General features: G+C 36.2%; 2 protein-coding genes across 2 annotated transcripts in view; one reads left to right on the top strand and one right to left on the bottom strand.

Annotated features, from left to right (window-relative positions):
* Window positions 1–27,296, bottom strand: part of qin (tudor domain-containing protein qin) — a 208,176-nt gene that overhangs the window by 135,063 nt on the left and 45,817 nt on the right.
* The window catches only part of LOC105145205 (uncharacterized), a 55,268-nt gene continuing 43,348 nt past the window's right edge, over window positions 15,377–27,296 (top strand). The window contains exon 1 of the mRNA XM_011054624.2: window positions 15,377–22,392. Within this exon, the coding sequence (XP_011052926.1) occupies window positions 22,338–22,392 (55 nt within the window). The 5' untranslated portion in view covers window positions 15,377–22,337. The remainder of the gene's footprint in view (window positions 22,393–27,296) is intronic.

Below are 27,296 nucleotides of genomic sequence, written 5' to 3'. Positions count from 1 at the left end.
GCATTTATCATTATCTAAAGAATGTATAAAATATTATCAATCTTTATTTAATTGTAAATCATCAAAGAGAATGAAAATTCAGATATAATATTGGAGTATCAGGAACATTCCACGCAAGTAATTACATTGAAATAACGCGAATAATGTAGAGTTAATTATCAAGTGATTTCAAACACACAAATTCTTCTGTCCGAAAAAACGTGATTAAAATGCAAAATGAGAAACTCGAGTGGAAACTTCGAGGTTCTCGAAGAAGTAGAAGGGTGATAATCGTTTCGATTTTACTACCCGTGTGTGTATTAAATCTAAACAGGAGAACCATCTCGGCAGATTTCATGTTCGGGTGAAACAGACGGAGAACCTCGGTCAATTTATTTGCCCCATAATTTTCATGGGGGGCGTCGCGACGCCTCCGTCCGAACATCGGGAAATCGAGCGAGCTCTTAAATGCGCGGCGCAGCATCGTTACACGAAACAGCGAAACTCGACGGGAAATTAGAAAACAGCGTCAGAGGATTAAATCCAATGTCGAGGGTGCAGCCGACATCAGCTCGCGTTGGAAACGGCGCAGAATTCAACAATCCCAGCAACAATCCGGTCGATCCGGCGACGCAACGATGACGCCGTTGTGTTCCCATAGAAATAAACCCTATACCACTGTTAATGATCCGCTATTATTGTTCCCATTTTCGCGGCGTATTCCGGCGAACTGTCGTCCAATCAGCACCGAGTTTATTGGCTTTTAATTGATTATAAATGACAGTTTGATTGGCCTTCTCGCTCACACGCACCTTTCCCAGTATAATGGCGGCGTTTCGAAAAATCGATCGCGTGCTTATGTTTCCGTCTGCCTTCGTCTATGATAACGATGAAAAAACATTGCTGCCTGCTACATTCCACGACGTATACGCGAATCGCGAAATCCAGGCACGCGATAAAAATCAGTCGCGAGGCCGGGATCTCGAAAGCGTGTAAAAACACCGCGCGTTAATATCTATACTATCTCTCTTTAATCTAGCGCGATTTAATCTCGTGTCTCGCGTGGATTTCGAGGATTGCTCTTTGAAACAGAGCCGAGAATTCCATCCGCGCGCGATACGCTTTTAGAGAATAATAATTTAACGAAAAAGTACGCGTAACAGCCCTCTACATTCAATATACATGTACATAGACATACATATATAATATATTTTATATATATATAATATGCGTGGGTGCAATGCTTTTATGTCGTCGAGTATTGAGTATCTGTTCGCGGCTTTGCCATTCGCTAATTACGAGTCTTTACCTAATCGTGGATTGCGCACGACACTCGTTTGTACATAAGCCGAAAATTTATATAATCTCGTTAAACCGCAATGTTCATGAATGTTATCTACCCTTTATGAAATTAATTATGCCGTTTCTTGCGATGCTATCATTACCGCGTATTGTCCAGACGATCGATCGCGAGACGAAGCGCTGAGACTGCAACGAGATCTTCATTATATGCGCAAACACGTTACGAAAACATGACTGTCATACGCTGATTGAATTAACGAAAGAAAGAACACGCGCCGCAAGAATGGCGTGGGCGAGCGATCTTTACGTTGCAAGAGATATAATTAATAGGGAGATATGATTTATACGAAGATTACAGTGTACGGAGATGGTACTTTCGTGCTATGATCGTTGCAACGTCGATAATTTACAGTCGCGAATTACAGGTGCATCTCAATCACGTGAATAAAATTGTATTGTACTGTTAGATATCAAAGAATCAAAGGTTACCCGATCTCTTAAGTTAAATAATATTTTGTTACTTTTAACTTTCATGTGTTAAAATGTAAATCAATCCATTTTTATGGTTGCTTCAAAGTAAACATCCGTATTAACGTATGCATTTCATAAATAATAGATTAAATTTTAGTTAAATTTAATACATTTTCTTGTTAATTTGTTTAACTTTGTTGTTTTATTTACACTGAGAGAAAAACTGTTTGGTATTTGTAATTATATAATTACATATTACTGTAATTATGATTATGATCATTATAGTATTAGTATAACTGTATATATAATTCTATGAATCAACGTATATAGTTGGCAACCGAATAAAATGACTATAATTATAGTTATTACAATCATAAAAATGATTGAAATTAAACAATGATTCAAATAGGCTATAATTACAGTATAGTCATTTTTGGAGGATAACCATATTAATATGATTGTAATAAGTATGTATAATATTTTTAATTTTTTTCGGTTGCCAACCATATATATTGGTTGATAAAACATTCCGATATTTGCTGCCAGTACTGAAAATTTATAGTGCACGTAACGTGTATATTATTAATATATATATTTCCAGTACTGGCAGTGAATATCGGAATATAACCATAGTTATAATTACTAGATACTATAATAATTATAATCATAATTATAGCAATATGTAATGATAGCTACAAATATCAAAGTTTTTCTCTCAGTGTAAAATAACGATATATTAAGAGCAATGGCAACCCACAGACATAATTAAAAATAACTCAAATGGGATATAATTTGACATTATGAATTTAACAGTCCGCTTATTAACGCATACTCGATGCACGAATCCATCTATTAATCTAACAGAGCGATAAAATCCCGCGGAAATGGAGAACGCACGTGACTTAAGCGAAAGTAGAATTTCGTTCGCACCAAGATGTGTTCGTGATGATAGAGACCTAATCGAAATTCCACGCCAAGATACATCCGCGGAGAAAGTGCCGTGACCAATGCAAGGAGATAGGCAAGTACTGCTGCGTATCTTTGCCGTGTATTTCACGAAACGATAAGCTGCGTATGCGGAACCAGAAAATTACAGGATTAATTCTGGCACGCGCATCTTTCGTGAAATCGCGGCGATTCGCAATGACGTCTGCTGGATGCGGCAATGCCGAGTATTACAGTAGGATATGACCGCGATTGTGGAAAGGCGGGATCAAATTATTATTGGTAATGGCAGGAACTGCGTTGCATCCGTGACACTTTACTTTTGTATAATTAATTGTTTCTCTTTCACTATTATTCTCGTTCTAAAACGATCGTTTAAAATTCAAATAAGGAATTAAATTAAATAATAATAGTTATAGTTCGAAAAATAAAGGTCAAATAAAGAAGATAGAATTTCTTTCTACATTAGATAATTAGTTAAATGATTTTTTACAGATATAAAAGATGAAAGTTAAATCCACATTATAATGCACTAAAAAAATTTACTAAATTTTAATAAATATTTATTTAAATAATACAAAATATGTACTTACAATAAATATTTAATAAAAAAAGATATTTAAATTAATAGTTTTTGTACCGAATAAATTTATGTTTACATTTAGTGAATACTTTATTTTAATACTATTAAAATTTAGTAATTTTGTTTTCACTGTGATGTCATATTGTGAATATAACACCACACGGTGAGAATTATATAAATACTGCACAATATTAAATCCAAGCTCGTATTTTTTAGAATGTACATTAAACAATTAGCTAAATAATTTTTTTACAGATGTAACATATTATAAAATATACTAAAATATCTGTGTGCTACATTTATTTGTTTATTTTATGACGACATTAATTAAAAAATTATTTAGCTTCTTTTTTATTTATTTCAGTGCAAATACGTTCCACAAATATTATGAAGATACATCCACAGTTTTTCTCGACAGTTAACAATGACTTCATTCAAGATAATTGAGACGTAATTAAAAAATTAATTTTATATTAGGTGTTGGAATTAATTCGTAGCGTTTTTAATGAAAGAATGTTATTTATTTCACATGAGCATTAAAAAATACATTAATGAAAGTACTTCCCATCACTTGTAAAACGCTACGAATTAATTCCAACACCTAATACATGAAACGAGCAATGAGACAAAGTATCAGCCTTTAGGAAAACGATGAGAACTAAGATAAGATAAATGAACCCTATTTTGTCATGTATGGCCTTATAACGTATTACGTGGCTTTTCCACTCGCGCAACCTTAATCCCCCTTATTCATCGTTTCAATGTCGTACCTAAAGGCGTGTAAACTTGCGCCGCGATGCAATAAGTGTCGCGTTACCGGACGATGGAATGAATTATCGGGTCGCGCGGTCGGTTTCGAAATCCGCGTCGGCGACGATCAATTTGTAAGAGCCGATTGAATTTCACTTAAAGGAGAGAAACGGAGACCGCGGAAAATGCGATGTGACGCGAATCGCACGCGATGGATTGTGCGTACCATAAAATTACACGATTGCCGCGAATCGATTATAAATTTAATCACCGCGATTTATCCGGCCGCAAGATAAGTTAAATGGTTACATGGTTCAGAAATTGCAGACGAACAAGAAGCGCACACTACAATTATACATTTCAACATATATTACTTCCATGTAAATTAATATACCGTTATGATGTCAGAAATTAATAAGAAGAAACCTTCATCGACGATTGCTTAAGACTTCTGTTTTATTACTATCTGTTATTACTTTTGCAAACTTTTCAATATCGTTGAACTAATGCAGTTACGTTCGCAGCTAATCCAAGTTAATCCACGATAATTGTCAGTGCAGCGTTACGCAATGATGTGTCACATATAATTATTAAATTTATCCCATAACGACACGAATATTACGTCGGCAATATTTTATGTTCCCATTGATGTCATCCTCGCGAGAAGAGGATTGTCAGTCATAACGAGATAATCGAGGATCGTTCTATATATATATATATATATTTCTGGTTTCGGCGGGAGTTACTACAAAATGAATGCATCCGCGAGCGTCCGTGAAATTGTCGTTATACACATAATACCTTTGATCGATCAGCAAAATTTTAAACAATGTCGCCGATGCGTAGACCCCGCGTGTGAGCTTCATCGATTAAACCGGAAGCGCGTCACCAGTGCTATCGATTTCAAAACTCCGATATCGTATGATTCCAGCTCATTCGGTGCTTCTCTACCTCCATCTCCATCTCTCTCTCTCTCTCTCTCTCAGTTGCGTCCATCTCTGTCCACATTACGTTTTCATCCCTGGTATTTCTCTCCTTTTCCGCGTGGTACAAGCTGTCTCTCTTGCGAGCGAGAATGAACGGCCGCCATTTCGCGGCAATGTTGGTGGTGCCAGAGTTGAAATGAGAGCGAGACGCCGAGTGGCGCTCGAAAGAGGGATGGAGAGTTGACGGATGAAGAAGAGGGACGAAGAGTGCGAGGTAAAGAGAAAGAGGGAAAGAGGAGACATCGACCAGGAGGGTCGGGGAATTTAAACGCCAAATTCAGGACCGAACCACCACCCATTTCCGTCCCTCTTGAGCTCTCTCACTACCCTCTCGTCGAGTTTTACGTCATTCGATATATACACGCGAGTTTATGCCGGCGAGCCGGTAATTCCGGCACGGGGCAAGAGTTTCACGTGAACCACCCTTCCGGAGATCGAGAGGACGAATCGGAGGGGAAAACGAGGGATGGAAAGCAGAAAGCGATAAAGAGACAGAGAGAGAGAGAGGGGCGAAGAGAGGGGGATGATGGAGGTGAGAGGGCGTGAGATATCCACCTTAGGAATTTCTGAAACGTCACTCGCGCGCGTAACTCCACGGCCGTTTCGAAGGAAATTTAAGTTTCATGGGACTAAGGTGGTACCCGACTGCCAGCGAGCTGGTGTACGTAAACGGTCGTTCGTATGCGCGCCGAATGAGCAGACGGATGGTGTACCGGCGGTACATATACATTTGAGTGAGGATACGTCCCTAGACGAGAGAGAAAGAGCCTGGTACACGTCAGGATCCACGAAGAGACAGAAGTTCGCCTGCCGTCGAGATACGACACGGTTGTTAAAAATGAGTAGTCGCAGTCGGACCGCGCAAAAATTGTGTGTGGTCTATTTAAATAACGTTACTCAGCTCGGAATCATGCGGAGACATAACGTATTCTCGAGCCGGGCGGTATTCTCGTGTCCACGAGAGAGGGAGGAGCGAGCAAATAGCCAGTCTGCGAAAATAAGAATTGGTGAGAATGCGAGAGACAAAAGGGATGCGCTCTCGTTTGCATTTTGTGACGCACGGGTCTCTCTTGCTGCTCTCGCGAACGAAGAAATTACGATCTTCATTCTAAATAGCATCGCGACGCTGAAATTGCGTCTTGGAGTAAGTTATCATGGTTAGTGTAATTTTTACGAAATTATTTCTCAGATTGATCTCTGGAATTAGGTGGCCTAATTCCAGAGATGTGCAAATCAAAGTGTTTTTGACGTCGAATCGAATTAAACTGAATCAAATTAAAGATGCATTAAACGTACAATCCCTGCAAAGAAAATTAAATTTGGAAGTATGTATAATATTTACTTCAAATAATTTATATACATACGAAAGTTATGTGAATAAAATTATATTTTTGTTTGATAACATATTTTTATTGTTTATTTATTTTATTTATTATTATTATTTTTATTGTTAAAAATTAAAATTTTAAAAATGATAACAAAATTTACATTTTTCTTTTATATAAATACTTTAAATATTCGAAATAATTTATGCAAAGTTTCATTGCGATTCACTGATTAGTTACAAAAAAGATATAGAATAAATAAATATTTTGTTTATTTATTGAACAACTAGTTCATCGCAATGTAACTCTACGTAAATAATCTTGAACGCATAATGTACTTATGACATTAAAAAATTAAGATTTTTATCATTTATTTTATAATATATTTACATATATTTTTATTAAAGCATCGATTTAAAAAATTCTACTATTTACTAAAATAACTTACAATCCAGATGATAAACCGTCATCAAATTTGTAGTATTATTTTTATACGTGACTTAAAATAATTTGTACTTTTTTCATCATTTTGAAAATGTGTATAAAACATCCTTAAATAAAATCGAATCATTGAAATATTACTTTTAATTATCAACATAACATATTACTGTTAGGTTGAATTTTAATATTTAATAAAAAAGATTTCTATGTAAGAAAAAAAGTACAGAAAAAGAATGATTTTGCTGAAGTGTCTAAAAATTTAGGTATCTAAAAATAATTTTATCAGACTGTCAAAATAATTATGTAGGAATCTCAAGTAAATAAATAGTGCAAAAAGTTTTTCATATTCTAGTAACAAATTTGCGCGTCTTAATTATTTTAATATCGTCCAAACAAAATTATTTTTAAACCTGTATCTAGATAAATGTTTAGATACTTAAGCAAAATCGTTCCTTTCATGTAGAGAAGCAAAGTGAAGATAAATGGCATGGCAAAATGTGACAAGGGAAATATGTAAGTATGTATACCAATTACGCAACTCTCTAATAGTGGGAAATTATCTCGACAAATCGCTCGACGTTTAGAAAAATAAAGCAATCTACGCGAAATTGACATAGGATTGAGACACAAAGTGTCAGATGCCTGGTAATGACAGTCATTCTCACATCGATGATAAAAACCGCAATGCGATATCAGAAAAATTAAAACGTAACATAACGTAATGTAAATCCTTTCACCCGCGGACCGTCGTATCTCATTACAGTCGCACGTTGAGGGACGCGGCTGGAATTAAAATACAATGAACAAAACTGTTGTCGTTCGACAGCGGTAGCAAATTGCCACGTTGCAATTATATACCGGTAGAAAGAACACGCGCTCGACGGCCGTGTAAACAAATGTTATGCAAAATTGTTTGTCAGCCGGAGTAACGCTGTGTTGGCAAAAGAGGACAAGGGGGTGAACACAGAAGGAAAAGGGGAGTGGGGGGGGGTGAAAATGGCAATATGCATGGGCAATTCTCAACCACTGGTCCGCGCTATATCCGTTGAATGATTGCACTCGCGTCTCGCAATATATCGGCGAGAGGAAAAAAGAGAGCCACTCCGTTAATAAAACTTTCAATTGCGTTTTTCTCGCGAAACGCGATAATTTTCATACAGGCCGGTGCCCCCGTCACCTTCGCTCGCGGCCAACTCGTTGGTAATTACACGCGCTTACTGTTCGAGACGCAAAAAAAAAACACAAAAGAAAAAAGATGTGAAGGAAGTGAGAGAGAGAGAGAGAGAGAGAAAAAATGTCGCGCCGCGCTGAAAGGTCTATCGCAAAAGCAAGCTTATAGCGTAACTTTTAATTACATTTATCTGCCGGAGATGACGCATCCTCGTCTTTTTTATCCCGCGGTTATTCTCACCATCCGAGCCTGAGAGCACGTCAACACTCAATTACGGCGATACATGCGCATTTCCTCTTTTCTTTCCATCGCGGATCCTTTATACATGTGTAAACTTGACGTTGAAAATCGTTATTTTACATAGAAATATCTCAGAGAAATCATATCGCATATCAAGTCACGGTTGAAGTTCTAGAGACATTCTCGAAGTACGTAAAATCTTAATTTCCGGAGTATTAGAATCTCCAACTTCAGAGAGATATTAACGTATTTCAGTCCTCGAATATAAATCACGAGAAGATTACATTTCTAGATAGATAAATGGTTTAGTCGAATGGTACACGAAAGATTTCTCCGATTTGAAGAAATGTTTCTTTGCTATACGGTTAAAGAAAAAAATTTCTTTGATTTAAACATTATTTTTTTAAATCAAATAAAATTTATTTGATTTAAAGAAATCATAATCATAATTTGAACGTCATTTTTTTGGATTTGAACATAATTTCTTTAAATCGAATAAATTTTATTTGATTTTAAAAAAAGAATATTTAAATCAAAAGAAATGACGATCACAAATCAAAGAAATTTTTTCGTATAGCAAAGAAGCATTTCTTTAAATCAAAGAAATCTTTTCTCTAGGTGAATAAGTATTTAATTCTCTCTTTCTCTCTCCCTTCATTTTTATATATTCGGATTCCCGGATTCTTCGGGGCATTTAAACAAGTAGTATTCTCGAGTGGCTAATTGGCAGTCTCATTCATACACGCGTGCGTGATGAAGTAGCACGAATGAACGTGAAAGAGAGAAACGGGAATGACAGCAAAGGGAAGAGAGACCCTCTCGTGCGCGTAAAACACGTCTGTTCGCGGTCTCATTACGTTTCGTGGTTGTCCATGCTAGCATAGCTACTGACAAACATGGATGTTCGACATAATGCGCTCGCGAACACGCGCGAGCACGCGCGAGCACGCGCAAGCACGCGCGAATACACGCCGCGGAAATTGGTCCGTCAATGTCGTCACCCTTTTGAACGTTAATAAAATGTCAACCGGCCCGCCAGGGTTAAACGACGCTTCGATTACGCGATTCGAATTTTCTATTGGACACCTTCGGCGACTTGGAAAGCTTTTGTCATCGGGGACCAATTCGCCTGCCAATTAATCTGATCCCAATGATACACGCGCTCTGGGAACGCTGTTACGTGTTATTCAAGCTCATGTATTCTCACGTAAACATCTCGAATTCAGAGATCAAAGTTGAAAATTTATCGGAAGTTCTTCCAATGGCGACCACTGTTAAATTCATAATGTCTAATTGTATCCAATTTAAATTACTGTCAATCATTCCTATAGCTATAGATCATCGCTGCTCAATATTGTTAATCCTACATTTCTGATACCTCGACATTGTATGTCGATTTTCATTGTTGTCTTTGATGATTTACAGTTAATACAGATTGATAATGTTTATACATCCTTTAAAGACAAATGCAAAAAATTCTTTTTAATCGTGGAACAATTAGCGCTAAATATAATAATGTATATGTATAAATAGCATTCATACATTTAAACATATAAGTAAATTTACAAGGCGGAAGTGTCCTGGTTAACGCATACGAGTAATTGAACTAAAACAAAAGTTAAACAAAAATCAAGAAATGTATTAATTTGCTCAAATTTATATTCAACAAATAACAATTATTGATTATATTAACAATGTTCTTGCGTTCTTCTGTCTCGATATCTTATTGTGCAGTTTAGTCTTTTTACTTAGAACTGCAGAAAATTAGTATATTTGACATATGTATATATATATATATAGGGTGTTTGATAAATAACGATAAAACTCTCCCATAGGAGTAGAGCGGATTAAATTGAGTCAAAAAGTCCTGTACTATTTTGTAATTTTCGCAATACAAGACATTAATCACTAAAAATCATCGAATATTGGTTTTCAATAATTTTTTACTCAGGAACTATCAATTTTACAAAAAAACAGGAAGAGACGAAAATTTATTTTCTTCTCAGAGCTTAAGAATTTTTTCAGAATTTTTCATCAATTTTTTTGTACTGCATTTTCTTATTGGCAATTATTTTTACCAATATGAGAAAATGCAATACTAAAAAATCCTGAAAAAATTCTCGGGAAGAAAAAACTACGAGAAGAAAATATACAATTTTTGTCACTGTTTTTTCTGTTTAAAATTGATAGTACTTGAGTAAAAATTTATTGAAAACCAATATTCGGCGATTTTTCGTACTTAATATCTTGTTAATTATTGTGAAAATTGTAAAATGGTACAGGAATTTTCGATTCATTGTCAATTTAGTCCACTCTATCTCTATGCGGAGGATTTTATCGTTACTTATCAAACACCCTGTATATCACGTAATGTAATTGCAAAATATGAAAAGCCGCGCGTGTCAGATGTTTTTAACAAACATTTCGCTTTTTTAAATTAAACGAAATACGAATAACATTCGTACGTACGAAAAAATTTCAGAATTAATGGTAACGAAACGATCTCAGGGGAAATTAATAAATAGAGCGGCCACAGCGCCTGCACGTCTGACGTTGTCGACCGTTGAAATTTTGATTAAGCGACTTATGGAGTGCTCGCTCGTTATGGAACATCGAAGGCACGGCACTTAATCCTAAGAAGCGTTATAAGCGGATTCAGTTCGTGCCAGAATGGAAAGAGAAAACGAAATTTCTGACTGCATCGAGCTCTTCGAAAGACCGGATGATACCGGACGTCGGGGATGAAGCGGAATACATCTCGAGAGGGTAAACGTTAGGAGTTATACGTCAGAAAGAGAAACGTGCGTTTTAAATATATCTCTAAATAAATATAATTTCGCAAGACGAGAGTTTCTCTATCCAATTCCATTTTGCGCAGCAAAATAGATTCTCACGAAGATGCACTGTATATATAATATTTCCTGATCGATCGCGTCTCTAAGGAAGGAAGCGTAAAAATTATCATGGATGAGTACGTCTATACAACTTATCTTCGTTGTGCCGTCTCACAAGAGAATATTCTCAGTCTAATAATATAACGCGCCAATAGAGTTATAGCGGAGATAAAGAAATAGAAGCGACGTAATACTTGAAAGTTAAAATTACTACTTACGTATCGTTATTCACACGCAACTCTATTACTTGCCCGTTCAATGGACCGATTCAATAGAACGATTTCTAAGGTGGTCTGATCGTGATGAAAAAATCGGATTTTTCTCTAAAGATGCGGTGTAAAGCAATAACAAAAATCAACGAGTTAGTAGCGACGACGGATGTTAATCGCGTATAGAGTAGCGGCGATTAAAATTCCATTCGCGAGAAAATCGTGTGAAGCGCGGAAATTGTGTATGCAGTTATCGTGAAAGGGTCCCCGCATATATCATTAAGACCTTTTCACTCGCTCTAATTTTCTGCCATTCTACCGGGTTCGCTGCACCGATGCAGACGCAAAACCGGAGATGGAGATGAGTTTCTGACCGGAATAAACACTTCGGGAATGGACTTTCTACCACTCTTTGCACGTGCCTTTTTTCGCTGGGATTTTGTGGGTCAGTATTACTTTGACCGCGATGCTACGTGTGTGTGTATGTGTGTCTCAAGACGTCATGAAAGCAAGATTATTGGCAAATTTCATTCGACAAAATAAATGCAGCTCGTAACAATCCTTTCATCTTTAGATTTTAGATAGTTACTAAAAAATATGTGCGTTAGGAAGAAACGTTAAAGACAGAGAAGAAGCAAAATTGCATTAATAATCTAATTTCCATCTTTTTGCATTAAATATGTATATATTGCAATAGAATGCATACAGATTTATCTAATAAGATTAATTGTTTAAATTCAAATAATTGCAATATTAATAGTATTATTTTGCCGCAGGTTTCATTGGACAGTAAAAATACAATTTGTAATAGTTCCTTCATCCTTAGAGTTTCATCTAAAAAAATATCTATACATAAAAAAAATCATTAAAGAAGAAAATCACACACAATTGCATTAATAATCTAATTTTTGTCGACTCATTTGCGTTAAATACACCATATTGCAACAAAAGTGCATACAAGTTTCTCTAAGAATTTAGTTGTTTAAAAATGCAAATAATCGCAACCTTCACGAGATTATTATCAAAGATTTCATTCGACAAAATGTGCAACTTGTAATTATTCTTTCATTCTTAGATTTTCATCTAAAAAAAATCTGTACATCAAGAATAAACTAAAGACAAAAAGAAGCACAGAAAATTGCATTAATAATTTTTCGTCGACTTATTTGCATTAAATACATATATTGCAACAAAGTAAATACAGATTTCTCTAAGAAGATTAGTTGTTTAAATGCAGTATAATCGCAACGAGAATGGGATAATCGCAGAGACACTGATGGCAATCATGCAGCTGCGGTTTTTTAATAGAAAAAAGATTAGTTGTTTAAATGCAGAATAATTGCAATTTTAACGAAAACGGGATAATCGCGAGACGCTGGCCATCGTGCGATTGCGGTTTTTCAATAGAAATCAGCTAAATTCGACGCATCGGAGATTATAACGCGATCCGCTTCCAGGGAGACTCATGTAAATTTCAGGAAGATTTCCGAGCAAATATTTTGTGCGATGGTACCGAGAAAATCCGGTCGTCGCCGGATAATTCGCTGATGGCTAATGGCCATCCGGAGCGGTGCACGTGAATTTAATTCGGTGTACCTGCATATTGCTATGGAGGGCGATAACACGTTCATATCGGCTGCTACTCTGAAGAGCGAGTCTCATACGAAATAAATTAATAAACAGCAGACTATTTCCCGTAGCGAAAATGATGGATTCAAATGCTCGTCGAACGTGATGCCAAGCAAAACGTATTAATTCCGATTATTCATTTTGCGTTGAACATCGTAATCTCTAATATTACATACAGCAACAGAAAATTAGCGTATCCCAGTATATAAAAATAATAATGTCGAATCAAGTTTATAGAAATAATCTACACTGAGAGAAAAATATTTGGTATTTATTATAACTATACTTGAATAGTAAAATTATTATTATAATTAGAGCTCCATTTTTATGATTATTACTATGATAAAAAAATATAATTTTTTCTCCGAAAACGATTGTAATTTTATTATAGCCATTTCTGAGAACAATCATATATTCTTTTTAGTATATATTGTACAATAGAATTATAAATACTATTATTATTATTAATTAACATAAAATTTAGTGAAGCGAATTAACATCAAAATTTCTGTATTGAAAAGGACCCAAAACAAGATTCGAAACGTATGTGTTCTTTATATAGCTCTCAATATAAATGGAAATTATTTTACGCTTCAATAACTGCGTTATTGAAGCGTAAAATAAAGGCTTTAAAGGACATTTTAATGCTATTTTTGTATTTATTATCTCATAGCTTGATATTCTTAATTGTATTAACATTAGTAATAATTGTAAAATTAAAACTCCTACAATCATATTAGGTGTTGGAATTAATTCGTAGCGTTTTACAAGTGATGGGAAGTACTTTCATTAATGTATTTTTTAATGCTCATGTGAAATAAATAACATTCTTTCATTAAAAAACGCTACGAATTAATTCCAACACCTAATAATTATTTTATCATGTGATTATAATCAGATTGTTTCTCAGTGTTATTCTCAAAAATACTTTTCCAAATAATCAAATCTTTTAAAAATGAGATAAATTTTTTTGTCATAGTATATCCCTTTGCGGCTTAATTAAAACACGGAGTAATATCCAATGCAGAAACGTCAGCGATTATATCCTGTCCTAAAATCTGACGGATGGAGGTAATTTTTTGAGGGAAAAATACGTAATAAATGACCAACTTAATATATATGCAATCTGTTTATACCTCCAATGCGGCATTCGCAACGGGACGTACACAATATTTGTCATCAAACACGATACAAGTGAAGTAAACAGATAAATGAAAATGAGGAACAATTGCACGATCAAATGCATACTCGATATTAAATGATATTTAGTCGCCGAAACCGATTGTAGTGCCATAGATTTCGTTATCATTCTCGAAACGATGCGTATATATACAAAGTGTTTCGGAAAGTCTCGCACCAGTGGTAGAAATGTATTTCTCGTATATAATTCGCACTATCATTTTCCCTCTCTCACGGCTGCGCCTCTTTTAAATATTCCCAGGGCGAAACTCGAGCGGTACACACCATTTTGGTAAACCCTCGACTGTATATAATCCGACATTTCGCAAAATTTTTCCCGGTTCGTGAAGCGCTTCGCGCCGCTGAAAATATTCGTGACAGTTTCGCGCGAGTTTTCTTTTTATTATGAAAAGATGGAAAGCGAGTCTCGCTGGAAAAATAAAGAGCAGTCTCACGCTCCCGCGCGAAAGAGGCATGAGAATACCGATCGTTATCTCGCGCAGAAAATTCAGAAGTCACGCGAATTAGCATGAATTCAATTAAAGCTCTGCTCGTCCAGAGAGAAAATTCAATAAAAATGCAGGCGACGTCTTCGCCGTCGTTAGCCGAATTAGATCGCATTCGACTCGCTAAAAAAATCGATAAATATTATTATTTTCAAAAGCGCGATCTTTTAGTTTTGCGTGAGCTCAAAAAAATGTATCGCTAATATACAGCTGTAATATATAGGATGTTCAAGATGTAAACGCGATCTGTCAAACTTCTCACTCGAAGTAGAAAGTGACGGACTCGGTTGTTGATTACGTGATGGACTTGTGCTAGCCTTGAAATCGAAATAATTGGAACTTGGAAGTTCGTGAAAGCAGTGCGAGATATGAATATATAATGAACGTAATTATTTTTTTTTAATATGAAATATTAGTTCGACAGTATCTCGGCGCGTGGGAGTCTGAATACTTTCTAAAATATAATTTTAATTTACAACGAAAAGAAGATACTTCAAGCATTATGAATGTATCAGCTGTATATAGTCTTTGCAGAGTGAATTAGAAATTTATACTTTCTGTATTATATATATATATATATATATATATATATAAAATTTAATATTTACTTTTATACAGAAAGTATAAATTTCTAATTCATTTTTTGATCTGTTTCATACGCACACGCACACGCACACGCACACCCACACACACAGACAGACAGACAAAACAGATCAATAAGGTCATTTATATATTTAACAATCTACAATTTTATAGTTAAATAGAAATTTCCTTATTTCATCTTAATTATTTTTTAAAAATATGTCCATCTTAAACTTACGTACTTCTTACTAAAATAATCTTTGATCTAGATTTTATATCGCTACCAAACTTTTTGTGTTAGTTTCAAATATAATATAAAAAAATCTGTAATTCTTTTAGAATTTTTCCATTTTGTTAAAAATATGTGAAGTGCACCCTTAATTAAATAATTTCATCTTAAAAATATCATCCGGAATGACACGTTTAAAATGACACAGAAATCAAATATATAGTACTTATTAATTTATTATAGCATGTTCTTGTTAAGATATATTTAACATGGATAAATTTAGCAAATCTGTGTAGCGTTCGCGCGGATGTAAAAAAGAAGGAACATGGAAAGTTAAATATGATTTGGATCGCATCCAAACGTAATCGGAACTGTCGTCGGTTCTGATGTCATCCGCGAAAGTATCGTATGCAGGAAGTTTTGAGCGACCGTTTTGTCACGCTCGAGTTCATATCAGAGGGACGTTACGATGAACGAGAAAACACGGACGACGTTTTGCTATATGTTATAAATATGTGTTATAAATATGCGTTTGTGATAAAATACACGGTATAACTGTCCGAGTATATTATCGCTAAGTTTGCAGAGTCCTCGATTTCCATTTAAATCACTATGGTATAATCTATAGTGATTCAATGTAAACCCTGCACAAAAATAAACTTGGAGAGAGATATAGGAAAACTGAAGTGTTACAGCGTTCTGAGATAACAATTAAGGTAAGGCAGACCTGTTTTGATGCTTCAGGCGATTGCCTGTCTAGCTTGCACCGTAATTCAATCTTGAACTTGAAGCGGCTATCCACATACATTGGACTGGAGTCACGTATCAATGTATTAATTAAATAATAAAGTAATTAAATAACTGAGTAAATGCAAAGCTCGTATGTCATGTATTCTTAATTATCTTTAAAGTATATTTTCTTTATTCACGTACGTACGCACACATACACGAGGGTCGTTTGAAAAGTTTTGAGCCTCAACATGAAAATAGCATTATTATTATAAGTTTTGTGCTGGCGCTCAATTCATTATTGTCTTTCCGCAACGAGAGAATACTCGCGACACGGGCCAAATTGTACGGTACGTTAAGCGAAAGAGGGAGAGGGACCTCAATAACGTGGTGTCTTTTGTGAAACGTCGGAGAAAGTCGGTAAAATGTTTTCCTCGCGCGAATCGCGAAGACGGTGGAAACGGCGAAGCGGCGGAGCACAACGGAGGTTAAAATTTGATGCAACCTCGCCTAGGGTTACACGTGAGAAGCCGTACCGCTTGAAACAAAAGCAACGTGACGTAAGCAATTGCGAGCGCGTGCCGTTTCGACCTCGCCTTCTCCGCGGAGATACATTGTACCGTGATAATGAAAGCGAATTGTAACAAGCGTGCAACAGTTGTACAAAGATAGTCGAAACGCGCAAGAGTAACGAGAGTCTATCCTTAAAGCATTGTGTCGTTGGAAACTCGGTTATTTTTTCTAAATAAAGAATCGCAGTAATTATATGGAAAATTAAGTTCTGGTGAAATGTAGCTTATAATGTGGTGAACAAAAAATGTCAGACTTAAGAATGGCTAGTTTTTCAGCTATGATGTATCAAAGGTGTAAAACTTGGGCTATGAAGAATATAAAATAGAAAATAATTTTTGAGCTATGACATCTTTTGTTATAATTTATAACAAAGAATTTTTATTTTTTCGATGAAATGAGAATTTTCACATATAATATCGCTTAAGCTTTTTCTCATTTCATCGAGATTCAATTTTCCGTATAATTAGGGCGGAGTTCTTTTGTGCAATTTATCCACGATTATTGCATAAATAAAATAATCAGATGACCAGAGAGAACAAGAAAGATCAGAATTTGATTTCTGTAAAATACGTAGATATATTTCGAGATTGACGTATAAATAAATTTAATTAATATTGATTATAAATTCAATACTTTCCCTAAAGAATGCTTGATAAAAAACTTTGCAGTGCATAAACTACTATTTAGATGTAAATATTTACGTTTGCATATTTGACTTATTTTTGAGCTAATAACATCGATTATAACTCATGACCTATATTAACTCTTAATGTATATCTTAATTTTTGGCATCCTTACTGCACACGATGAGTCTTTCGTGTTTCCTGGATTAATTTTCATTATTTTCACATATATAAAAATTATTAAGCAATTTTTACTTATGTGTTCAAGAAGAAATAATAGTTGAATTAAATTAATAATTTTTATATCAAATAAATATATATTTATATTTATAGTAAATAAGATAAATGTCCTAGTGACTGGACATTTTCAGAAAACTTTATTTGTTTATATTATTATTAATCTCAAATGCTTTTTAAAATAATCTTGCAATACAATTGAATCATAATATTGTAATAAAAAAATCATTTAAGATTGCCAATAATAAATCTTACGTAATGTATCCGATCACTGGAACAATTACCTCGTTTACTCGGAACTATTCAAAAAAATATTTATTAAATTTATTAAAACTTAGTAATTTTTTCAGTGCAATAATAATACTGTACTAAAGTACATTAGCGAGAACGTACGTTTTAATACGTTAATAAAGAAGCTGAGCGCTCTCTCAAACAAAAATACGTATATCCCGTTTCCAGAAGTGTTGCTCTAAAAGAGTAATGAAGAGCTTTCCTTCGTTTTTCTCCGCGCAACGTAAGCTTCAAATTTCATCGCGCGAAATGTACGTGATAATGGGTTAAGTAGCAGTGTAAACCGAGACTTTCGTAATGCAAGATCTTGTGCGCGTTGCATCGTGGCATTCAGCGTTCGTGTCCTTTTGCGGAGGCGACCAGGTCGCCCCCGACAACTGGTAAACTGGCAAGTTCCAAGTGTCGTCGGGAGACCGTGGTTCGTTGCATTCTTCGTCCTTCTCCAGCCGCCCACGCCTGGCATTTCGAAACGGAAGAGACAAAGAGCTCGAACCCGAGAAACAATGAGACTTGATATCGCTCGGTTCAACTACGTACTTCTCTTCTCCCTCACGTTTTCGCGTCGACGACGACAACGTTGACGACGACAACGATGCTGCCGCTACGTCGTCGACATCACCGTGTTATTGTGCTCACGTCGGGACGGCTTACCTAATGGCGTACAATTATCGTCATTGAAAAACTCATCCTGCCAGACGGTCTCCTTTTTCCGTGGGTTTATGGAATCAACGTTTTAGCGCTCGCGACCGCCCGGGATGTAATTAATCCTCGACACGTTAGCCGCTGAAGATGAGGATGGACGTTTATGCGTAAATTCGCGTATTTTCTTATGATGCCGTGACGGATAGAATCTCGCGTTTATCTGCGCGATGTAAAAACACGACGCAATGCAGATCCGCGAATCGTTCCTATGTTTCTTGTTTTAGATTCGCATATTTTCTTACGTTTCACTGTGGACGACAATACTTTCACAACATGACGAAAACTACCGAAATTTTAATTACTTTCTAAATCCTTTTGAAGTGCAATCTCACTGTAAAGAGTCACTGGAAACTGTCAGTCTTGAAAAAGAGTGACTCGTTTTAATCGAGTTTTAATCTTTAAGAGTGAGATTTTATTCTTTAGAGTGACTATTCACTCTAAGGCCGGTTGTTTCATCTTCGGATAAACTATGTGGTAATTTATCTCCTGGACAAACAAAAGAATAAAAGAGTAAGGGCATAAGAGAGTAAGAGAATAAGACAGTGAGCTGAAGTTTACCGAAAGATAAACCCAGCCTAAAAGTTTTAGAGAGTAGGTATATAAAAGTGTCTAAACTGTTCGTAATCCAATGTTTTTTTTATTTTCCTTTCCCAGTCCAACCGGAGTCACTGGTGCTTGATTGTGTTTTCCCAAAAATTGTCGAGCTCTAAAAAATCCGAAAAATCTGGTACACTCTTTAAACATATTCAAGAATATGATATATGATCAAAAAGTTTTCCACTTTTCTTTGTAAACGTCCGAACTTGAGTCCAACATAAATTAAAATTAAAAATTCGCTTGGATCTTCAAAGTCTGATTCAAACCACGAAGGATTAATTGTTCCGAAGCGTGTACTCATTGTGCGCAAACGAAACGATTTCTACGCACGGAAACGCTTACAGTAGGCTGCACCGTAACTGACTCTTGGGAAGGGAACCGAACTCTGTCGGTCGCACCAACAAACGGCCGCGATTTTTGTGCTTTCGTTACGAATGGAAATTTTTGTTTAATTTTACCAGGAGTGAACGCACCTGAAAAAATAGCGGCCGATAACGGCCACATCAGAGCAGTCGCGGCAGTAATTGTCAACCGCGGAACTGTGGCCGCGGAATTGTTGTCCGATTCCTACGATGGGAACGATTTTGCCCGCTTTTCGCCATCGTTTTTCCCCATTTTCCGACTAATTTTCGCGCCACTGTCCTCCCCGGTTACATCACATCGCGTTGGTAGGAAGTCACCATCGTATTACGATACATTCACAGAACGGCCATTTACGATGCAACATCTTCCACATCAGTTTTAATAATCTGGCGTGAAAGAATGAAGCTCTTTTCTACGCAGAAAGTCTAATTGTTGCATTCAGAGTACAAACTCTCTCGCTTCTTTTTTTTTTCTCACTTTTAAATCGCTTTTACACGCTTGTTCTCAACTCTCGTGGTTGGTTCTCAACTCCGATGGACGGTGCTAAGATTTAAACGTTCCAAGGCTCGAAAGCGTAAGAATAATCTTCGCCATCTATTTTTAAACCTAAATCTGGAATTCATCGGATTGTTGAATTTATTGTTCGCTTAGCACCTGAATCGTCAATTGGGAGAGTCCTCGCGGAATGCTCCGCTTCCCTCGATAATCGCGTAAATAATTATAATCGGTCTAATGGAAAACCGGGGCGGCTTGTGAACCGCCTAAAAAGTTCCCTCGGAAAGTAATCAGCTTAATCAGACACAGACAATTACGCGTAATTATACCGGGCTATGCAATTTCTCCTTTCGATCTACTCGCAACGCTCTTTTACGAGGTAACGCGCTTAATGCTCGCAAGAGTTAAAGCGGGCGATAAAACCCAAGTTGACGGCGCTCAGGAACGAGGCTCATTGTCAGACTAGAATAAGAGACTGCCTCGCGGCGCTTGTGCGTCGGACGTTATCTTAATATTTCGCGCGAAAGGCAATGAAACTTAAACGGTCGTAGACTCGACTGCGTTACGCGTCCTTTACGAGAGATAGCAACGGGAACTTCACTCCTTTATAAGCACGCCACTTATACGTGCTACCTTTCCCCGATGAAATATACGCGAACGGACATTAAATTCTGCGAGTTCCGCATAATTACTATTTACTCAAGTTCAAACTTTGCTCAGCTGACAGCTGATTGATGCATTTTATGTTAATCTTAGTCAAATACGAGATTAAAATGTGGGAACATAAGTTTCTAATAAAATTTATAGCGGTAAGTTAAAGCAATTACATCACAAATCCAAATGTATAAAAAGTAACTTTATTTATATGTACGTTATTTAGTTTTTCGTGCTATACTGTACTTTTAAATGTGTAAATTCATATTTATTGTGTTATTTTTACACGGGAAACTAATCACATACATATATTAAAGTCACTTTTTAGACACTGAGATTTGCAGTGTTAAGATGAGTTTAAAACTCATCTCATTTTTTACAATGCAGATGAAATCCAAATTAACCACAATAATGATACACTTTCAGATATAATAATTGTAATATCAATTCTTTTTTGTTAAAATAAATATATGTGGCGAAAAATATACAGGCCGAATTATAAGCATGTTTTAAAATTCCTGAAGGTAAACATGTTCCTAGATAAAAAAAAAGAATAAGTGTTATGAAAATTGAGTCGCAAATGCTTCGTTTTAAAATAATGATACATAATACAAATACAGTATTTATTAACAATATCATTATTATATTACTCAATGTGGTACAAAAGAAGGGCAAAGAGCCAGTAATGTAGCAAAGAACTTTAATTTAAATTAGCATTAAAAATTAATATAAACAATTACAATTGACAACAAACGTTTTGACTCCAATCGAGTCATTTCGAGTCATTATCTTACATTGTGAAAGTTGGATGTTCGTTACTTTTGCAAATTTGCTTAAAATAATTTTTATAATAAAAAACCAATATATTGTACCAATATATTGTATGAAATGGACTACCATCTATCTGCGTTTTTTTCTTTCTTTTTATTAATGGACTCTTAACATATTTACTGATATTACAGCCTTATTACTATTTATTTATATTATTACTGTTAAATACAATATTAAATAATAACTTTATTAGAAGTGTCAGACATTTTTTGCTTACAAGAGAAGCTCAAACTGTCTCCCATCATTTTCCACACATCCTTAAGCCAATGTAGACATATAAGTGGCGCATTATTTTTCAATAACAAAGCATTTGCGATCTAAAATAATAAGAATATTTATTCTTTCTTTTTATCCAGAAATACACTTACAAAATTTTAAAACGTACTTATAACTGTATATGTGACTTTATATGAAGCAGAAGACCGCAAAACGATGTTTGTCTCTGATCTCACACCCCACTTTCCCCAAAACACATCAATTAATCGCGATCATTTTCGAGACTTCGAAGCGTATCGACCAGTCCCCGACACTCTCGCTCATCTGAGGATCGGTTGGCCATGAGCGTGTAACGCGGGGCCGTTATCTTTCTTCCCACCACGGCGAAACCGAAAGGCGACCGCGGCAAGCAAAAGCAAAAGCAAAAGTCAACGTACGTATACACTCGGTTCCGCTCCGTGGCGAGGATACTACCGACAGTGTGCCATCGAAAGGAGTCAGTTTCCGCGTGGTCTCCGGCGCGTCGGTCACGTCAGGTGTTCGTTTCTCTATCTATCCGTTCTACGTGTCTCTACTCACGACGAGCAGGCACGTAACACGGAGAGATGCGCTCGACGCTCTGCAATATTCATCGCGCCCAAGTCGCGCTACTCTCACTGGGTGAGTACGAGATGGATGCCGAACTCGCGGTACGATCCTCGACGGATTAGTTGTAGGAAGTTTACGCACGGGCCAATCGCTGAATTTACGCCCCGGTGGGCGCATCAAACTCCCGGAGGCGCCGAGGATGCAAGATGCAAGGCGAAAATCTAGTCATTGACGCGCCAACTTGGTGTCGATGTCTTGAGAAGAAAAGATGTAACTACAATGGTGTGATTGGTAGAATATTTGATACTGAAGGTGGAAATGTAAATATAGCAACGCTATTCGAAACATTCGCGTGACGCTTGGATGTTAAAAAATAATTAATCGATGCCGAAAGTAATTGGCACGATATAAATATTAATCGGATAAGGTCAAAAGTTGAAAATCGTAAGATTGTAATTGATACAAGTAAAATGCTTATGTGAGTCTCTGGCGCGGATTTTGATTCGCAAAATTATAAATTCATAACATGACAGATAGAATTTGTAACCAATTAGAATATACTTGCGAAACGAAGTTGAAGTGAACGCAAACGTTTCAATTCCGGATTTGAGTCTTTTCAGTGCTGAAAGTTTGCCTCAATTGGTTGCGAATTGTGTTTATAGCATTATGAATTTATATAATAATTTACGCACTAACATCCGCAGAACATCATATAGGGATTTTACTTGTATTAGATTTATTCTTGGAGCCACTAAATATTACTATTTTATTTTATTTCAATAAAAATATAACATCGTTGGTTTTCTATCAGATTATATGCGGATTAATTTTAATCTACATTGATAGAAAACCAACGATGTTATATTTTTATTGAAATAAAATTTAACCGAGATTAGAGTTGAACCGAGATTAAAATGAATCTATATTACTAAAACTAAGCATGTGTGATTAAAAATATAACTGATAAATAATAAAATCGATAATAATTATCGACGTTACTTTTTCATAAATATTTCAATGGTAGAAAAATTATTTTGAATGTCGAAATCGAAGGATCTTACAATTAGTCAATCTTTCAATGTTGCAACTGACATTCGAGAAGATCGTCGAGATGTATCCTCAATACGAAATGCATGATCGCTCGGTGTAAAGTGCATATTCAACGTAAACACGCGTTCCCTGACACGTGCCGAGGTCCTCAGGGAATCTGTCGAGAATCGAGGGCAACTGGTTAGCACCAACCATCGTCTATACACCCGTTTCTATAGAGCTCGGAGTGCCGTAAACTCGGCTGGAATCGTATCTCCGGCTGACGTCAGGCGTCGTCCCGACCGTCGACGACGCCGACGACGACGACGACGATGCCGACGCCGACGCCGACGCCGACGTCGACGCCGACGCCGACGCCGACAGCGACGCCGACGTTGACGATGGCGACGGCAGTGATAGTGTCGGAACACCACGGGGAAATCAAGCGTCCTCCGCTTTTATTTGCATAAAATGATAGGACTGACCACGTCACGTTCGAAACGTCGGCCTCGCTGATTTTCCCTGCGAATTTCATTATTCCCTGGCACATCCGCTGCTCCTCCCAGCCGGAGACCGCATGGCGGTACTTCGATTCCGCATTCGGAAACAACAGCCGACGGTCATTAAGCTGGATATGCAAATATAATGGAGAGCACGCGCCAAGAAATTCCCGAGGCAAATCTTTTCTCTTGTCGCGTGTCGCGAGATTGAGTCGAAGCGCGCGAAAAGCTGAATGCTTAGAATAGGAAAGAGAATGCAATCGCGAGTGAACGAAAAGGATTGTAATCTAGGATGGTAAATCTAGTGAAGACAAATATGTTTATCTTTGTTCCCGTGCATGTAAATTTAAAAGTCGCGTGAAATATAAAGTAATTTCTCAATTACTTTCAAAAACTTTTGCGAATAACTTCTTATACTTATTCTGTACACGAAGGTACGATTCTATGTCAAGGCAGGTGGCTCACGGCCGCGCTTTTCGCTCACCGTTTACGCAATTGCGCTAATTTCACGTGAACTCCGCCCGTTCCCTTTCTTTTTTTTTTCCGCAATGAGCGCAACGTCTCGCGAAATCCATGATGGTTGAATAGCTGCCGCATCGCGCCGCGAAATCGGATTATATCGAATTCGTGGTAAAGCTCGACAGTGCAAACTAATTCGACGCCTGGATATTTTTAATTCGCGGGCGGGAATACGCGTGGAAAAAAAAAAAATCACTTTTGCCAGCGATTGTAACCAACGAGTGTAACCGTACGTGCGCCTGTACAAATATCATCGGACCGATGGCTCGGAATCCCGGCTGCCAGCTATTATCCGGCTGCTATCCCAACCCAGCGGCACTTAATCCCGACAAATATAGACAGAATTCCGCAGCATTGTTGCGCATACGACGAGCAGATTTGAATATTACCGTTGCGCACGCATCACGCTAATCGCTCTCTGTCGTTCAGCTATACTGCGATTAATTATCGGCTGAGCGCGTAATCCAGCTCGCGCGTGAGTGAAACTTGGGACGAAATCAATTTTCGTCGAATTTCAATCCTAAAAGCCGTTATCCGGCGATCGTCAGTGCGCCGTATTCCCGTTTGATGATCGGATGATCGTGCAAATCCCACGAAGTATTAACACTACGCAAACGCCAAAGAGTGGAAGTTGGATCTTAATGGATGAATTTAAAGCTTAATTAACATAAAATCTAAATTATGATCATTGTGCTTAAAATGGTATTTATAATAAGGTCAGTCAAAATTAGATCGTTTAAAAAAGCGATACGAATAAAACGCATGTGAAAAATAAACATGCGGGGAAGCCAGTTTTGCTGTATCTAAGCAGGATCTCTTATAATATATTTTCTTAGAAAATATTTCTTATAAAAGAAACCGATTTCTGTTAAATTTTTGATATATGGTTGTTTTTATGATGCTGATCAAAAGTCTTGACTTGAAAAAAGGTTAACTTTTACAGTTGCGGAACCCTAAATTGCTCAAAATTATTTACAGAAATTGTATTTTTCCTATATAAGATTACTAATTTTTTTCATATTTTTTTAGATTCTTCCTGTAACTTTGCAATCTTCTTAACAATGCAAAACCTAAAGAAGCCTAGTTTAAAATTAACAGCTTTTATGATTTCTATTATTATATCCAGATTATTAATTAGAAAATGAAGTTTTTTTTTTCATGTTCATTTAAATTTTTACGTCATAAAAGTAATCATATATTACAAATTTAATTGCTTAGAATTTTCTTCATAAGAAACGTGTCTTTCAGCTAATTACAGATCTAAAAATAATTTTGTTGTGACATTGAAATAATTATGTAAAAGACGTTCAAATTAGCTATTAAAATGTCAAAAATTATTACAGCATTCTTATACTTAAGATTCTTACGTAATTATTTTGATAATCCAATAAAATTATTTCCGAATCTACATGTAATTAAATTTATAGACGCTTCAGTGAAATCGTTCTTTTCGAATATACGAACGTATCTTAAAGTAACTACAAATTAAGTGAAGGAGGTACGAAGCCGTTAACTCTGACAGTTAATTTTGGAACCTCGCCAAAGTCATAGATATAAATCCGCAAATGGATGAAAATCAAGAAGCTGAAATATTTATGCGGAAGTCTAGACGGGAGATTACGCATACAGTAAATTGGCGGATCATTCGACGATCGCGTCCTTGGGTCTTCGAGATATAGATTTAGGTGCCACTTAACGATTTAAAATCCTGTAATATGGGTCAATGCGAACAGCAAAATCTCTTTGAATCCCACCGCGTTGTACGTTACCTTTCAACTAGAGACGTACGTATCCTTTTGCGGGAATCAAACGTCATCGGAGTGGCGGTGGATCACCGATGAATTTTTCAACGTGCTTAAATCAGAAATCTCCTGCTCGTCAAACACAGAGTCGCTCGTAATGTGGTAGTAACATGGTTATCGATGCGCTCGGGCGTATCCCATTAAAATCGATCGATAGTATTGTAAATACGATACGTGAGCCAAAGATTCTTACAATTCCTCGTACGGAAAATGCTGACAAAGGTCTTTAGAAAACTCCCCGTGCATCCTTTCTACTCTTTGCGCGTTTCTTTCCGATTTTCCTGCAGGAAAAAGACCAATCCTCGTACACGTATACGCACATACATCTCGACACAAACGTCTCTCCTGATCGTGAAACGTCTACGACGGTGTTTCATCGTGTTACGTGCTGGCTCCGATCGTTTTTCTTCTTACAACGGAATCGGTTTCGCCGACGAGGTGATCGTAAAATTTAACGACGTTAATTCGGGGCCCGCCGGAATCTGCACCATCACGAAACAACCGAGTGTGTGAGGGGGAAGTGAAATGGAACCTGCTAATTTCGTTGGTGGAGTTTAATTTTAGAATGTAATTGCATATCCTAAATGAAATATTATTCATAAATATTAGTTTTAGTAAAAGGAAAAGGATACACTGTAAAAAATTAAATAATTGTTTTCTAATTTAATTTTTAAGTTAATTTTAACTTAAAGACGTTTAGTGGACTTTCTGATGCAAAAATGTTAAAATTAACATTTTATTTTTTATTGTGTATTCTCTAATCAAGATTGAGATTTGCAGGTTACGAAGAACATTATGATTTCATCTCTGTGTGTGTGTGTGTAAAAAGCAAATTTAGATAAATAAAAAATCAAACCTACACTGTTAGAAATGTAACCACGAGCTTCCTTTACATTTAAATGAAGCTCGTGGTTATGAACGAAATTAAAAGTTATGAATGATTTACCTGAAAATTAAGTTACAATAGTTACTTAAATGAAATGAACGTGTACATTAAATTTATGAAATTTAATGTATTTTTAATAAAATTTTATGAAAAGTACATTAAATTTCATAAATTTTCATGAAAAATACATTAAATTTTATGTACATGTACACAAATATATACTTTTTAATTATAAATACA

This window comes from Acromyrmex echinatior, chromosome 12 (genome assembly GCF_024713525.1).
Source record: "Acromyrmex echinatior isolate Ae372 chromosome 12, ASM2471352v2, whole genome shotgun sequence".
In the NCBI taxonomy this organism is placed as follows: Eukaryota; Metazoa; Arthropoda; class Insecta; order Hymenoptera; family Formicidae; genus Acromyrmex; species Acromyrmex echinatior.
Note: the sequence above shows the minus strand (reverse complement) of the source record. Positions and strands in the feature narration are given on the sequence as shown.